General features: G+C 37.7%; 1 protein-coding gene across 3 annotated transcripts in view; it reads left to right on the plus strand.

Moving 5' to 3' along the window:
* Positions 1-15566, plus strand: part of SLC25A26 (solute carrier family 25 member 26) — a 139467-nt gene that overhangs the window by 13591 nt on the left and 110310 nt on the right. For all 3 annotated transcript variants that reach the window (XR_006298373.1, XM_043587893.1, XM_043587894.1), the window contains exons 2-3: positions 1509-1665; positions 6110-6219. Coding sequence is in view for 2 of the 3 variants with exons in the window: in XM_043587893.1 (XP_043443828.1) it covers positions 1509-1665; positions 6110-6219 (267 nt within the window). In the remaining variant the exon portion in view is untranslated. The remainder of the gene's footprint in view (positions 1-1508; positions 1666-6109; positions 6220-15566) is intronic.

A 15566-nucleotide genomic window follows, 5' to 3' on the forward strand; every position in this document is an offset into this window, starting at 1 on the left:
CTTTCTAAAGCAACATGATGTCTCTTGGGAGATGACTAGTTGGGACCTGGTTTTAATATTCTCTAGGAATTTAGCTCCCCCTGCCCTGCTTTTATTTACTTAATTAAAAAATTATCAAGGAATTTTTAAATATAAAGGAGAGAGAATACTACGGGAATCCTTAGATGTATGAATCTTAAAATAACAGATCTAGTTCCCAAGGACCATTACCTATTTATTTATTAGACAGCGAGAGCGAGCGAGCAGGGCAGAGGGGCAGACAGGGAGAGAAAAAGAAAAGCAGGCTCTCCACGCTTAGTGCATAGCCCGATGCAGGGCTCGATCCCATCCTGAGCCTAAATCAAGAGTCCAATGCTCAACCGACTGAACCACCCAGGCACCTCCCCATTACCTATTTTAAAATGACAGTCTCCCCCCAAAAGTCTTACTTCGGTTTTACTACTCATTAAAAAGGCAAAAATATAAATTTGGTCTGATATGGAAAGATCAGCAAGATAAATTAAGTGATAAAAGTAAGGTGTGGTGCACTGCATATTGTATATACCTTTTTCAAAAAAAAGGAAAATACATATTCGTGTTTGCTTGTATATACCTGAAGTAACTTCAGAAGGATCCAATAAGCAAACAGCAGAAGTGGGTATCTGAGTTATTAGACAAGGGAAAGAGGCTTTGGACTCTTAACCTTTCTGAGATTGTTTGCTTGTTTACTTTTTGAACCGTGTGAAAGTATTAAAAATGAATTTAAATTTGATTTTAAAAATAAAAAAAATATTGGGGCGCCTGGGTGGCGCAGTCGGTTGGGCGTCTGACTTCAGCCAGGTCACTGGTCTCTCGGTCCGGGAGTTGAGTCCCGCGTCAGGCTCTGGGCTGATGGCTCAGAGCCTGGAGCCTGTTTCCGATTCTGTGTCTCCCTCTCTCTCTGCCCCTCGCCCGTTCATGCTCTGTCTCTCTCTGTCCCAAAAATAAATAAACGTTGAAAAAAAAAATTAAAAAAAAAAAAGAAGGGGCGCCTGGGTGGCGCAGTCGGTTAAGCGTCCGACTTCAGCCAGGTCACGATCTCACTGTCCGTGAGTTCGAGCCCCGCGTCGGGCTCTGGGCTGATGGCTCAGAGGCTGGAGCCTGTTTCCGATTCTGTGTCTCCCTCTCTCTCTGCCCCTCCCCCGTTCATGCTCTGTCTCTCTCTGTCCCAAAAATAAAATAAACGTTGAAAAAAAAATTTAAAAAAAAATAAAAAATAAAAAAAAAAAAAAAAAGAAAAGAAATAAAAATTAAAAAAAATATTGAAAAATTACAAGTTAAGAATATAGCACAATAATCATTATTTCCCCAGGAAAATTTATAAATTCAGGTAGAAGGTCTTTTGTTTGACTATACCAAATAAGTTGTGTATCAACAGGTATGAAAAATGTGCTTTAAAGATTACCTTTTTCTTATCCCTACCCCCCAAATGGCAGGGTAACCTTTGATTGTAACCTTATTTTCCTTTCTCTCTCTCTCTTTTTTTAAAGGCTGGTGGGGTAGCAGGTGTCTCTGTTGACTTGATATTATACCCTCTGGATACCATTAAAACCAGGCTGCAGAGTCCACAAGGATTTAATAAGGCTGGTGGTTTTCGTGGAATATATGCTGGCGTTCCCTCTGCTGCTATTGGATCTTTTCCTAATGGTAAAATTTATGTTGATATTCTTGTCCCTGCTAGAAAGCCAACATAATGAGATTTATTTTCCGGATGGTATGTGGTGTCACCCCGTGTAGAATCGCTCATGTGTTGTAGCTTATCTTCTGAATTTGTTTTCTATTCATTAACCCATTGCTTTTGAATCGCTAGTGTGAGATCCTGTTCCACTCTACTTGTAATAGAAGTACAATGGTTTTTAAATGTTTTTTCCTGTTAAAATCCCCAGTTAGAAGCTTGAAAATGTTACTCTAATGTTGGTTGTCATACCGTAGAGTAGTGGTTCTCAACCTTGCCTGCATATTGGAATCTCTTGGGAAGCTTTAAAAAATACTGATGCCTATGTCACCCCGGTAAATTTAATTGGTCTGGGTTTTGCCTGGGTATCAGGAGGTTTAGTAGCTTCCTAGGTGATTCCAGTGTGAAGCTGAGTTTAATAACTACTGCCTTGGAGATTCTTTTGGAGCAGGTGAACCTAAGAGGCCTTAAACCTTTTCTGTCTTAACTAAATTCCGCTTGTATGATGCAACCATTTCCCACTAACCTTCTCCTGGATACTCCCCTTCAAATGTCTTTGCTTTTGTTGTAGCTTTGGAGTCACATTATGTGATTTATGGCCTTATTTTGTAATCAATATAATCTGTTTTATTTAATCCACTTGTTAGTATACTTACTATTTTAATTGTTTACTGATGGTTTCAGTGGTACTCAAGCAAACCAAGCAAACAAAACCCTCCCCCATCCCCCAATCCCTGGTTACAGAACCTCAGCTCTAGGAGATTCCTAACCTCTAGAGTCTGGTTTCTTTTTTCTCAGGATAATTCATGAGCAATTCTTTCCTGGTAACCTGGCATTTAAATGTCCATCTGTGTTCATCTGGAGCACAGTATTCACATAAAGATTGGTAGTGCAGAGAAAAATTACTGTTTTGGTCCTTTGGTTTCTTCCCCCAGCAGCCCTTAGAACAGCCAACTGTTTTTGAGGTTATCCTTGAATTTTATTTGTCTTACTACTTTTAGTAATTGACTGTAGCAAGTCATTAGCACCCACTCCCTGCCAAGTCCAGTTCTATATGTGGAAGAGAGACAGTGGTTCCTAAATTTGACCACAGTACAATCACCCAGTCACCTGAAGACATTAAAAAAGTACGGACACTGGTGTCTCACTTCCAGAGATGTGATTTCATTGGGCTCAGGTGTGGCCTTGGCATTGATGCTCAAAGTCTGTTTTTATAGTATTCATTGTTCTAAAGTTTTTTTTTCTCATACATATTGCACCGAGGAATTAGTATTGGTAGTATTACCAGTAGTCCAAGGAGTCCATGGTGTTTTAGGCTCATGGGACTTATTTTAAATTCTTGCCACTAGGACTTTAGCTACATGTGGTTTTGAACTTTTGCACGTGTGAGAAAATGTTTTTCTTGCCGTACTTTTTTGGTTTTTTCACCATCTCCTGAACAGCAGTGGATGAGTGATGCTGGGTAGATAGTGCCTGCGTTTCAGAAATGGCCTTTTTGTTCTTCTGGGAGTTTTTGGTGACTTGAAGTTTTCTATCTGGCATCTTTTTTTTTTTCTTTTTCTTGTACTATTTAAGTTAAGGTTATAGTTTAGGTTGTAATCTGAGTACCATACACCAATGTAATAGTCAGTGTTTGTAGACTTTTCTGAGAACATACAGTGGTCCTCCTTATCCGTGGTTTTGCTTTCAGTGGTTCATTTACCTGTAGTGAACTGTGCTCCAGAAGTAGATGATCCTCCTCCTGATGCATCATCAGAAGGTCATTAGTAGTGTAATGCTATGTCACAGTGTGTACGCCATTCATCTTACTTGATCTCATCGTGTAGGCATTTTTATCATGTTACATTATCACAAGAAGAGAGGTGAGTACAATATAGGTATTTTTTTTTTAAAGTTTATTTATTTTAAGAGGGAGCACACGCAGGCGAGGGACAGAGAGCGAGAATCCCAAGCAGGCTCCATGCCGCGAGCCCAGTGCCCGAAGTGGGGCTCAGACCCACACACTGCGAGATCATGACCTGAGCCAAAATCAAGAGTCAGCCACTCAACCGACTGAGCCACCCAAATGCCCCCAGTATAGGTATTTTTGAGAGAGAGCCCACATTCACATAACTTTTATTACAGTGTATTGTTACAGTTCTATTTTATTATTGTTGTATTGTCTATTGTATTATTATTGTTTATTGTTATCGCTTACCGTGCCTAATTAATAGGTTACACCTTAGCACAGATAGGTATGTACAGGAAAAAAATATATATAGGGTCTGGTACTATCTGTCATTTCAGGCACACACTGGGGGGCTTGGAAGAAATTCCCTGTGGATAAGGGAGGACTGTAATATTCTGCAGGGGTCAGGAGTTAGGGATGAAGAGAACTGAGGGTTGAAAAAGAGGCAGAAGACCCCTCTTCAGGATCCTTACTCTTATTTAGAGGGGAACTTAGGGGACATGCCTGGGTGGCTCAGTCGGTTAAGCATCCAACTCTTGATTTTGGCTCCGGCCATGATCTCATGGTTCATGAATTGGAGCTTTGAGTTGGGCTCTGTGCTGGGCCTGGAGCCTCCTTCTGCCCCTCTCCCCCTTGTTCGTTCTCATTTTCTCTCTCTCTCTCTCTTTCAAAAAAAAAAAAATTAAAAGGGAACACAAAACAATAGGTTTTTGTTTTTAATTTTTTTTTTTAACGTTTATTTATTTTTGAGACAGAGAGAGACAGAGCTTGAACAGGGGAGGAGCAGAGAGAGGGAGACACAGAATCTGAAACAGGCTCCAGGCTCTGAGCTGTCAGCACAGAGCCCGATGCGGGGCTCGAACTCACCAACTGAGAGATCATGACCTGAGCCAAAGTCAGATGCTTAACTAAGCCACCCAGGCGCCCCGGTTTTTGTTTTTAAAGAGCTAGCAGACTCTGTAGGTATTAGCCCAACCCCTGTTCTTTGTTGTAACTTGTCCATAGCCTCACTTGGAACCTTGTGACATCATTTGCAATTAGTGGGGCTTTCTTTGGTGTCACACAGGAGAGTTTTGGGATTTATATTTCTTTTTTGGATTTACATTTCTAAAGAATTTTGTCTATGACAAAAGTAGCGATACAGTCTGACTAGGTTGAGGTGGTTAACCAGGTAAACGTAGAAACTTGTGGCACTTTCTCCTTTGCCTGGAGGTGAAAGGAGAAGGGGGGTGGAGGGTGAAATGTGCAGCAGGTGCAACTTACAGCTGAATGCGGTTGCAGATATTCTAGCTGTACGTGTAGTGTGCTAAAGTAGAAAAAGCCTTATTGAGAACCACTGTGGGAATAGGGACCTAGGTTAATCGTATAGAACTGTTTGCATTGGGACAGTGTGCCTCCTCATTTGGCCTCGTGTTTATTTGTTAGCAGCCTGAGGAGAGTTTAAAAGCCTGTTGATTTTTTTTTTTAAATTTTTTTCAACGTTTTTTAATTTATTTTTGGGACAGAGAGAGACAGAGCATGAACGGGGGAGGGGCAGAGAGAGAGGGAGACACAGAATCGGAAACAGGCTCCAGGCTCCAAGCCATCAGCCCAGAGCCTGACGCGGGGCTCGAACTCACGGACCGCGAGATCGTGACCTGGCTGAAGTCGGACGCTTAACCGACTGCGCCACCCAGGCGCCCCTAAAAGCCTGTTGATTTTAACTGTGGAGAACTGGTTTTCATTATCAAGCTCTTTTTTTGAGCGTTTTAGACTTGAATGTGATTGTGTTCAGATGTCCTTCAGAAGATGAATTTGTCATTCATTTATCTTTCAGGCCTTATCTTTTATGGAAGTGATAGACATCTTTTGATTAACAGTACATGGCAGGTTTTAAAGCCCTCTTATATAGCTAAGATTAGTTCCTGGTGATAGGTAGCTTTTTTGAGATTTTGATTTACAGTTGGAATTAAATAGTTGATTGTTTCCTTGATGTAAAGGTGAGTTGATGTAGTAAAAGGTAGCCATGGTTATTTTGAGTGAACAGAAATAAAACTTACCAAATAGATGTTTTATTTAATGTGTATGTTTCCAATCTTAACCTGTCTATAAATCAATGTAGCTCATTATTTTATTACTATATGTAAAGATATTTTGGATCACAGAAATTCGTATCTCATTCTAGAAAGCTTACTAAAAAATATCAAGTGACTTGATACAAAATGGTAAATGCTGGGTTAGCTGTCAGGCTCCCTCAGGGCTAGGATCATGTCTTGTACATTTTCATAAGTCTGGGATTGGCTTTATAACATGGGTTCAGTAGATTCTGCAAGAGTGGGGCAGGAAGGAAGAATACATGTTATATTATTATCTTTATCTGTTACCTCGTAATTTAATAATTAGAGTTTAATTTTTTTGAAAAACTTATTTCTTAACAGTTTGAATATATATTTAAACTTTGTGAAAGACTGGCTTGTTTTAAATTTCAGCTGCTGCTTTTTTTATCACCTATGAATATGTGAAATGGTTTTTGCATACTGATTCGTCTTCATATTTGATGCCCATGAAGCATATGTTGGCTGCCTCTGCTGGAGAAGTGGTAAGTAACAGGTTATGCATATAAAATACTTAAGGAATGCAAACCGTGCTTATATCTTTGATACAGATAATACTTCATTTTTAAAAGAGTTCATTTTTAAGTTATGAAAGTCATAAACTCCAATAAATGTAAATGGATTAAACACGATAGTTAAAACATAGAGTCTAGGTTGGAGGAAAGAAAAATCCAGTGATGTGCTGTTTTCAAAAGACATGCCTAAAATGTAATTGCACAAAGAATAAAATTAAAGAGATGGAAGAAGATATCCATGGAAATTGTGGTGGCTTTGTGTTGTGTCAACATAAATGAGCTGGAACTCCATTTCTTAGAACTCCCTTTCCAGGATGGGTCCAGGTTAGGCTGGCTACGAGAGAAACTTGTACAAGAGTCATAAGGTGGACATGAAGCAACAGTTGTGTCGGTGCTCAGAAGGTTGGTGTTAGAGTCAGGCACTGTTGCAGTTTAGGAACCTCCTCTCTGGTCTCCAGCCTCTCCAGTTCCTACTGGATCTTCTCTGTCAGCTTCTCTAGATTCTGAGTCAAATGTGTTGTCTGTGCGGTGAAGGATGCCAGCTTATACTGCAGGTAACCTGTATCATGAAGATTGATGAGAAACCAGTGTGGCGGTTTATCCTTGCTCTTCCCCATTTCACACCATTTCATCCACCCCATTGCCTGCTCTCTGATTTCTTTCCTAACGCTGGATGTGGAAGCAACAATTCTATGTAACCTGCTTAATCAACTCCCTTAAATACTGTTCACACCTTTAATAACTCTTTATTCTTTTTTTTTTTTTTTAAGTTTATTTATTTTGAGAGAGTGAGAGTGCAAGCTGGGGAGGGGCAGAGAGAGAGGGAAAGAGAGAATCTGAAGCAAGTTTTGTGCTATTGGCACAGAGCCCAACATGGGGCTTGATCCCACTAACTGTGAGATCATGACCTGACCCAAAATCAAGAGTTGAATACTTAACTGACTAAGCCACCTAGGCACCCCAATAACTCTTCATTTTTATCATTTATAGTGGTTCTACTTCTCTGATCAACTCTGATACAGAAATACAAACTGAAAAAGAGCTGATAGAATAATGTCAATGTCAGGCAAAAAAGACTGAAAGTAAAAAAACAAAGAGACCGTTGTACAGTGATACAGTGAACAGTTATCTTGGGAGATGTAATAAACCTGGACCTGGCGTAAATAATACAGTGTCAAAATAAAGCAGAGATGGGCAGAATTATAAGGAGAAATGAATAGAACCGTAATCTTTAAAAATTTAATTTAAGGGGCGCCTGGGTGGCGCAGTCAGTTAAGCGTCCGACTTCAGCCAGGTCACGATCTCGCGGTCTGTGAGTTCGAGCCCCGCGTCGGGCTCTGGGCTGATGGCTCGGAGCCTGGAGCCTGTTTCCGATTCTGTGTCTCCCTCTCTCTCTGCCCCTCCCCCGTTCATGCTCTGTCTCTCTCTGTCCCAAAAATAAATAAACGTTAAAAAAAAAAAATTTTTAATTTAACTTTTTTTTTTCATAAGTGTACTCTCTAATCCCCATCACCTCTTTCATTCATTCCCCCTACCCATCAGACATATAATCTTTGTTGGAGATACTAACTTCTGTTTGTAAAAGTCTTAAGACTAGGCAGACATGAACGTTTATTGAGACCATAGAAGATTTAAAAATGAAAATGGCAAGATTGGGCTAATGGATATATATTGAGCTCTGCAACCGAGACTTAAAGATGATTCAGGTCTTTTTTTTTTTTTTTTTAATTTTTTAAATGTTTTTTTATTTCTGAGAGAGAGGGAGACAGAGCATGAGCAGGGAAGGGGCAGAGAGATAGGGAGGCACAGAATTCGAAGCAGGCTTCAGGCTCTGAGCTGTCAGCACAGAGCCTGACGTGGGGCTCGAACTCATGAACTGTGAGATCATGACCTGAGTCGAAATCAGATGCCCAACCTATTGAGCCACCCAGGCACCCCTATTCAGGTTTTTTTTTTTTTAAGCATACTTGAAACGTTAATAAAAATGTATGACCCAGTAGTACAACAATGCAAATTTCAACAAGTAGTAAAGAGGCAATGTCATACAGATCATTTGGTATCTGATGGAGTAAAATTGGAAAGCAGTGACAAGATAGGCAGTCCATCTCTACCATGTGTTTTAAACAATTATTTGTCTCTTGTAAATAATTCATTACCAAAGTGAAATCATGATGTAGGTGATAAACTATTTGTAATTAAAAAATAATACAGATATTTTTTCCACCCAAACTAACACAGAGAAAGTTACAATACCAATAAAAGTTCCCCACTGCCCTCACCCACTCAGCTTTCTTCCAACCCCTCCTACTCAGTACTAACAGACATCCTTTAATAAAATATTTTCGTGTAGCCATCCAGAAGTTGTCTGTTCTTTACTGTTGTTATTTTCAAATTACATGGTCTGGTGTTTATGCAGTCTTACTAAACCCAGAACCTTGTTATGGGCAGGGCACATTAACAAGAATGGACGACAAAGTGAAGAGAAGGGTCTTAGTATATAAGCCTGTTATCATTTCATCCATTTATATGATTTTTCTGTTTAGAAAAGTAGTGGTATATGTTTACATGAGGAAATTTGAAAAGTGAATCAGGCTTCATAAGATTTACATTAAATATGTGATATATTGTGGTTTTGTAGTCTATGCAGTATTTTTTTTTTTTTTAGAAAAGTTGGATGAGAATCTATAAACTATTTTGTAATCTAATTTTTTACTTGAAAATACAGTGAATGGGGAAAGCAGAGATCATGATAGAAAAGTAAAAGTACAGATTAACTTTAAGAAGACAATTAAAAATAACAGATTTATTGTAATGTAATTCACAACCTATATAACTCATTTGGAGGTATAATCAAAAGTTTTTTTTTTTTTAGTATGTTCAGAGTTGTGCAACCATCGCCATGGGCAATTTTAGGACATTATCATCTCTTCAGAAAGAAAGATCATACCTGTTAGCAGTTACTCCTCGTTCCCTCAACCTTCCCACCACGAATCTCCTTTTTGTCTTTATAGATTTTCCTATGCTGGACATTTCGTATAAATGGAAGCCTCAACATGTGGTCTTTTATGACTGGCTTCTTTGGCTTAGCATGATATTTTCAAGGTTTTATCCATGTTGTAGCATTGTCAGGGCTTCATTCCTTTAATTGCCAAGTAATATTCCGTGTGGCTTGAATATTTGCATTATTTGATGGACACTTAGGTTGTTTGCACTTTGGGGCTGTTATGCTAATGTTCCTTTCATGAACATTTTTGTGCAAGTCTTTTTGTTGATGTATGTGTTCATTTCTCTTGGATGTACACGTAGGAGTGGAATTATTGGTCAAAGTGGCTGTGCAATTTTACATTCCCAGTAGCAGTGCATAAGGGTTCTAGTTTCTGCGCATTCTTACCATGACTTGGTATCTGTCTTATAAATTATAGTCCACAAATAGATGTTTGGTGGCATCTTACTGTGATTTTGATTTACATTTCTCTGATAACTAATGATTTTGAGCATCTTTTCATATACTTAGGAGATATTTGCTTATCTTCTTTGGAGACATATCTATTCAGATCCTTTGTTCTTTAATTGGGTTGTCTTGTTACTGAGTTGTGGAAATTCTTTATATATTCTAGATACAAGTCCATTATGAGGCCTATGATTTGTAAAATTTTTTACCATATTGTGCTTTGTCTTTCCATTTTCTTAGTAACTTGCCATTTTCTTCACTTTGAAGCATAAATTTAAAATTTTTTATTTTACCTGTTTTATTTTACTTAACGCTTATGGTTTGGTGTTATATCTTTGAAACCATTGCCTGATTTGAGATCATGAAGATTTATACCTGTGCTTTCTTTCCAGAATTTTAGTTTTAACTCTTACTTTTAGGTCTTTGATCCATTTTGAGTAATTTTGTATCTGCTGTGAGGTAGTCAAACTTCAGAATTTTGCATGTGGATATCCAGTTGACCCAGCCCCGTTTGTTAAAAGACTATTCTCCACCCATTAAAGGGCTTTGGCACCCTTCTCAAAACATAATAGATTGTAAATGTGAGGGTTTGTTTGTAGATTCTCAGTTCTGTTCTGTTGATCTCTGTATCTGTCCTTGTGCTGGTATCACACAGACTTGATTAAGTGTAGCTTTGTGGTAAGTTTTGAAATCAGTAACTACAAGTCCTCCAACTTCTTCTCTGTCAAGATTGTTTTGCCTATTCTGCGTCTCTTGCATTTTCACATGAAGTTTAGAATCAGCTGCTCAACTTCTGGAAAAAAGGCAACTTAGATTTTGATAGGGATTGCACCGACTCTGCAAATCAATTTGGAGACTTTTGCTATCTTAAAAATATTAAACTTTGTGATCTATAAATATGTGATGTCTTTGCATTTATTTAGGTCTTATTTTCTTCCAACAGTGTCTTATAGTTTCAGAGTATAAGTTTTGCTCCTGTCTCGGTAATTTATTCTTTAAAAAAAAAATTTTTTTTGTTTTATTTATTTGGGGGGGTAGGGAGAGAGAGAGAGAGAGAGAAAGAGAGAGAGAAAGAGAGAGAACAAGTGGGGGAGGAGCAGAGAGAGAGGGAGACACAAAATCTGAAGCAGGCTCCAGGCTCTGAGCTATCAGCACAGAGCCTGACATGGGTCTTGAACTTGTGAACCACAAGATTGTGCCCTGAGCCGGAGTTGGATGCTTAACTGACTGAGCCACCCAGGCGCCCCGTTTTTTCTTAAGTAATTTATTCTTTTTGATGTTATTCTAAATGGAAATTTTTAAAAATTTCATTTTCAGTTAGTTCATTGCTAATTATAGAAATACATTCATTTTCATATATTGATCTTGTATTGTGCAACTTTATGGAACTCAATCAGTTCTAAAGTGGTTTAGTGGATCCCTTAGGATTTTCTGTACATAAAATCTGTACACTCTATTTGTATGTGCAAATAGAGGTTGTTCTATGTGTTTCTTTTCTATTTCATTTTCTTGCCTTAATTGACCTGGCTTGAAGCTTTACTACAGTGTAGAATAGGAGTGACAAGAGTGGACATCCTTACCTTTTTTCTGAACTCAGGAAGAAAGTTAGTGTGCCACTATTAACTATGATGTTAACTGTGAGGTTTTCATAAATGTTCTTGATCAAGTTGAAGAAGTTGCCTTCTATTCCTAGTTTGTTGGATGAAGTTTTTTTAATTTTTGAAGGGCTAAATTTTGTCCGTGATTCTGTTCATCCATTGAGATAATCGTAAGGTTTTTGTTTTTTATTTTGCTGATATGGTGTATTACATTAACTGGTTTTCAGACATTTTCAGATCACTTTTGCATTACTGGGATAAACCTCATTTGATCATGGTATATAATACTTTTTATTTAGTGCTAGGTTTGTTTACTAGTATTTTGTTGAGGACTGTTCATAAGAGATACAAGTCTGTAGTTAACTTTTTTTGTGCCTTTCTGGTTTTGGTATCAAGATAAAACTGGTCTCAGAACGAGTTGGGAAGTACTAGGACAATTTAAAAGAAAGTTATTTTTAAGGGAATGTAGTCAAATTAATTACATCATTTTAGTTGATGAAAACATACCAGATTATATCTGGGAAATCCAAGAGAAAAGGAATTATGGGGGAGATAGTCTATTTTATAGAAAAGCAAGTGTCACTCTGTGTGATAATTTGAATTGTTGAGGTTATGATATTTGATAGGGACAAAGATGATCTCTGGTCTTCTTTGGTATTTTTGCATCTTAAAAATTTATTTTGTATATCTGGGATATATGAAACTATACTTTTCCATTTCTATAAAATGAATTTCTTTAAAAAAATTTTATTTTAGTATAGTTAACATATGTGTCATATTAGTTTCAGGTATACAGTATAGTGATTCAACAATTGTATATATTACTCTGTGCTCATCATCCATGTCACCTATCCCGCCCCCACCCCCACCCCCACCCCCACTCAGCTGCCCTCTGGTAACCGTCCATTTGTACTCTGTAGTTAGGAGTCTGTTTTTTGGTTTGTCTCTCTGTGGTTTTTGTTTGTTTGCTTATTTTTTTTTTTTTTTAACTTTGTTCGTGTCTGTTGTTTCTTAAATTCTACATGTGAATAAAATCGTATGGTATTTGTCTTTCTCTGACTGGCTTAATTCACTTAGCATTACAGTCTTTAGGTCCATCCAGGTTGTTGCAAATGGCAAGATCTCACATCAATGAATTTCTTGATGTGAGAAATCTGTTGTATGGTTCCTTGAAGAAAATGTTGAAATTAGCCTAAGAAACACTTAATTCACTAAAGTTGATTTTATAAAACTTGCTTTGATATTGTTTTAAAAATGATTTTGCAGGACCCAAGTCCCAAGTAAACTCTGGAATTTTTTAAAAGAAAAATTGCCTTCATGACTTACCGAAGTTAGAAAAGTGATGAGACTAGCAGTGTATTATTTTCTCAGTAGGAAGCAACACAAAGTAGTAACTCCTTTATGAGCTGCAGACCCCTTTAGGGCTCTAATGAAACCTGTGAACGTCTCTCCAGGAAATGAACATGAGGACATTTTGCATAGAATTTCTGGGCATTTTTGTTCCCTCTGCTCTTACCCAAAGTAAGAATTCCGGTGCTTGAATTGTACTGGAAAATTAGTTTAAACTGCAATTTAAAACCAATTTATACTTCATTTAAAAACAAAAAAAATTTAAGCTGTTACCCAAGGTTCAGATTGTTTTTTGTGATTATGTTCTGGCTTTAGAACCTCTTTACATGCAGTAATTTTTGAGTATATATACTAAAGAATAACAAGTTGTGTGTGAGAGTTTTATTGTCTCAGGTTGTGAGAGTTTGTTCTTATGATAGCCCTTGCCTCACATTATTTTAGATTTGTGTATTGCTTTAACCTTAAATATTCTCATAAACTCAGTATTTGGTTTATATTTTATATTTTATAGTATGTTGTTGAGAACAAGCAGCAAAAAGAACTTGGCCACACAGGGATCTCTTGCCTGAAAACTAATTTGCCATGTTGAAGGACAGGTTTTCTTCAATTTAAGAATTTTCTGTCTCTTAAACTTAGCAGGCATATGTAAAGTAATATGTAATTAGGGCAAATGATAGTTGCTAGATTAATCATGTTAATGGCTTATCTTTTCATATCTAAAAAATACTTCATATTTTAATACACTCTGTAACTGACATTTAAAAAATATTGGAGCCTTTGTTGTTGTATTCCATGTGAACTCTTGCACGTGGGAGGTGGTATAGGTGGATGTTAGTAGGAAACAAGTGTCCATAACACAGGAGATAAACAATTCTGGGACAGTCATACCTTTATTGTGTCTCTTAGATTTCCATGGTCCCATAAGTGTCAGGTGTCTTTTTATATTTCTTGTGATGCTTGGAGAACTTTGGAAGGAGAATTGATCAGTAGTGGGTATAGAGATTGACCTCACAGGTGAAACATAGCTTGATGTTGACCTTTGATTTTAAATTTGGTTACAGTTTCATATATTGAAGAGATTTTTAGGGTTTGTGGAAATGCTGGTTTTGACACTCCAGATATCTCGGCACTTTCTTTCTTTTCTTTCTTTTTTTTTTTAAAGTTTGCGTACCTATTTTTATTGCAAACATTGATGAAAGAGTGAACATCACAAGATTTTTAAGCCTAAAAATTAATATGTAGGAAAATGGACCAACTTCAAGGAGACAAAGCAATAATGTTAAATTTGTTACAGTTATGGAAATCTTGTTCATGTATTTTTTTTTAAATTTTTTTAGCTAGGACTTTTTTATTTTATTTTTAATTAATTTCTAAATTTACATCCAAGTTAGCATATAGTGCAACACTGATTTCAGGGGTAGGTTCCTTAATGCCTCTTACCCATTTAGCACATCACCCCTCCCACAACCCTCCAGTAACCCTCTGTTCTCCATATTTAATAGTCTCTTATGTGTTGTCTCTCTCCCTGTTTTTATATTATTTTTGCTTCCCTTCCCTTATGTTCATCTGTTTTGTATCTTAAATTCCTCATATGGGTGAAGTCATATGATACTCGTCTTTCTCTAATTTCACTTAGCATAATACCCTCTAGTTCTGTCCACATAGTTGCACATGGTAAGATTTCATTCTTTTTGATTGCTGAGTAGTATTCCACTGTATCCATCTTTATCCATTCATCTGTCATGGACATTTGGGCTCTTTCCACACTTTGGCTTTTATCGATACCACTGCTATAAACGTTGGGGTGCATGTGCCCCTTCGAAACAGCACATCTGTATCCCTTTGATAAATACTTAGTAGTACAATTGTAGGGTAGTTCTATCTTTAATTTGTTGAGGAACCTCCATACTGTTCTCCAGAGTGGCTGCACCACTTTGCATTCCCACCAGCAATGCAAAAGAGGGCCGTCCTCTTTCTCCACATCCTCACCATCTGTTGTTGCCTGAGTTGTTCATGTTTGCCATTCTGACAGGTGTGAGATGGTATCCCATTGTGGTTTTGATTTGTATTTCCCTGATGATGAGTGATGTTGAGCATCTTTTCATGTGTCTGTTGGCCCTCTGGATGTCTTCTTTGGAGAAGTGTCTATTCATGTCTTTTGCCCATTTCTTCACTGGATTATTTTGTTTTGGGTGTTGAGTTTGATAAGTTCTTTATAGATTTTGGATACTAACCCTTTATCTGATATGTCTTTTGCAAATATCTTGTCCCATTCTGTCTGTTGCCTTTTAGTTTTGCTGATTGTTTCCTTTTTGATTGTGATGAGGTCCCTATAGTTCATTTTTGCTTTTGTTTCCCTTGCCTCTGGAGACATGTTGAATAAGAAGTTGCTGTGAGTGAGGTCAAAGAGGTTTTTTGCCTGCTTTCTTCTTTAGGATTTTGATGCCTTCCTGTCTTACGTGTAGGTCTTCCATCTGTTTTGAGTTTCTTTTGTGTATGGTGAAAGAAAGTGGTCTAGGTTCATTTTTCTGCATGTCGCTGTCCAGTTTTCCCAGCACCATTTGCTGAAGAGACTGTCTTTAGTCCATTGAATATTCTTTCCTGCTTTGTCAAAGATTAGTTGGCCATGCGTTTGTGGGTCCATTTCTGGGTTTTCTATTCTGTTCCATTGATCTGAGTGCCTGTTTTTGTGCCACTACCATTCTGTCTTGATGATTACAGCTTTGTAATACATCTTGAAGTCCGGGATTGTGATGCCTACAGCTTTGGTTTTCTTTTTCAGGATTGCTTTGGCTATTCGGGGTCTTTTCTGGTTCCATAGAAATTTGAGGATTGTTTGTTCCAGCTCTGTGAAGAATGCTGGTGTTATTTTGATAGAGATTGCTATCTTGGCACTTTATTAAACCAGCTTTCCAAAG

This window comes from Prionailurus bengalensis, chromosome A2 (genome assembly GCF_016509475.1).
Source record: "Prionailurus bengalensis isolate Pbe53 chromosome A2, Fcat_Pben_1.1_paternal_pri, whole genome shotgun sequence".
NCBI lineage: Eukaryota > Metazoa > Chordata > Mammalia > Carnivora > Felidae > Prionailurus > Prionailurus bengalensis.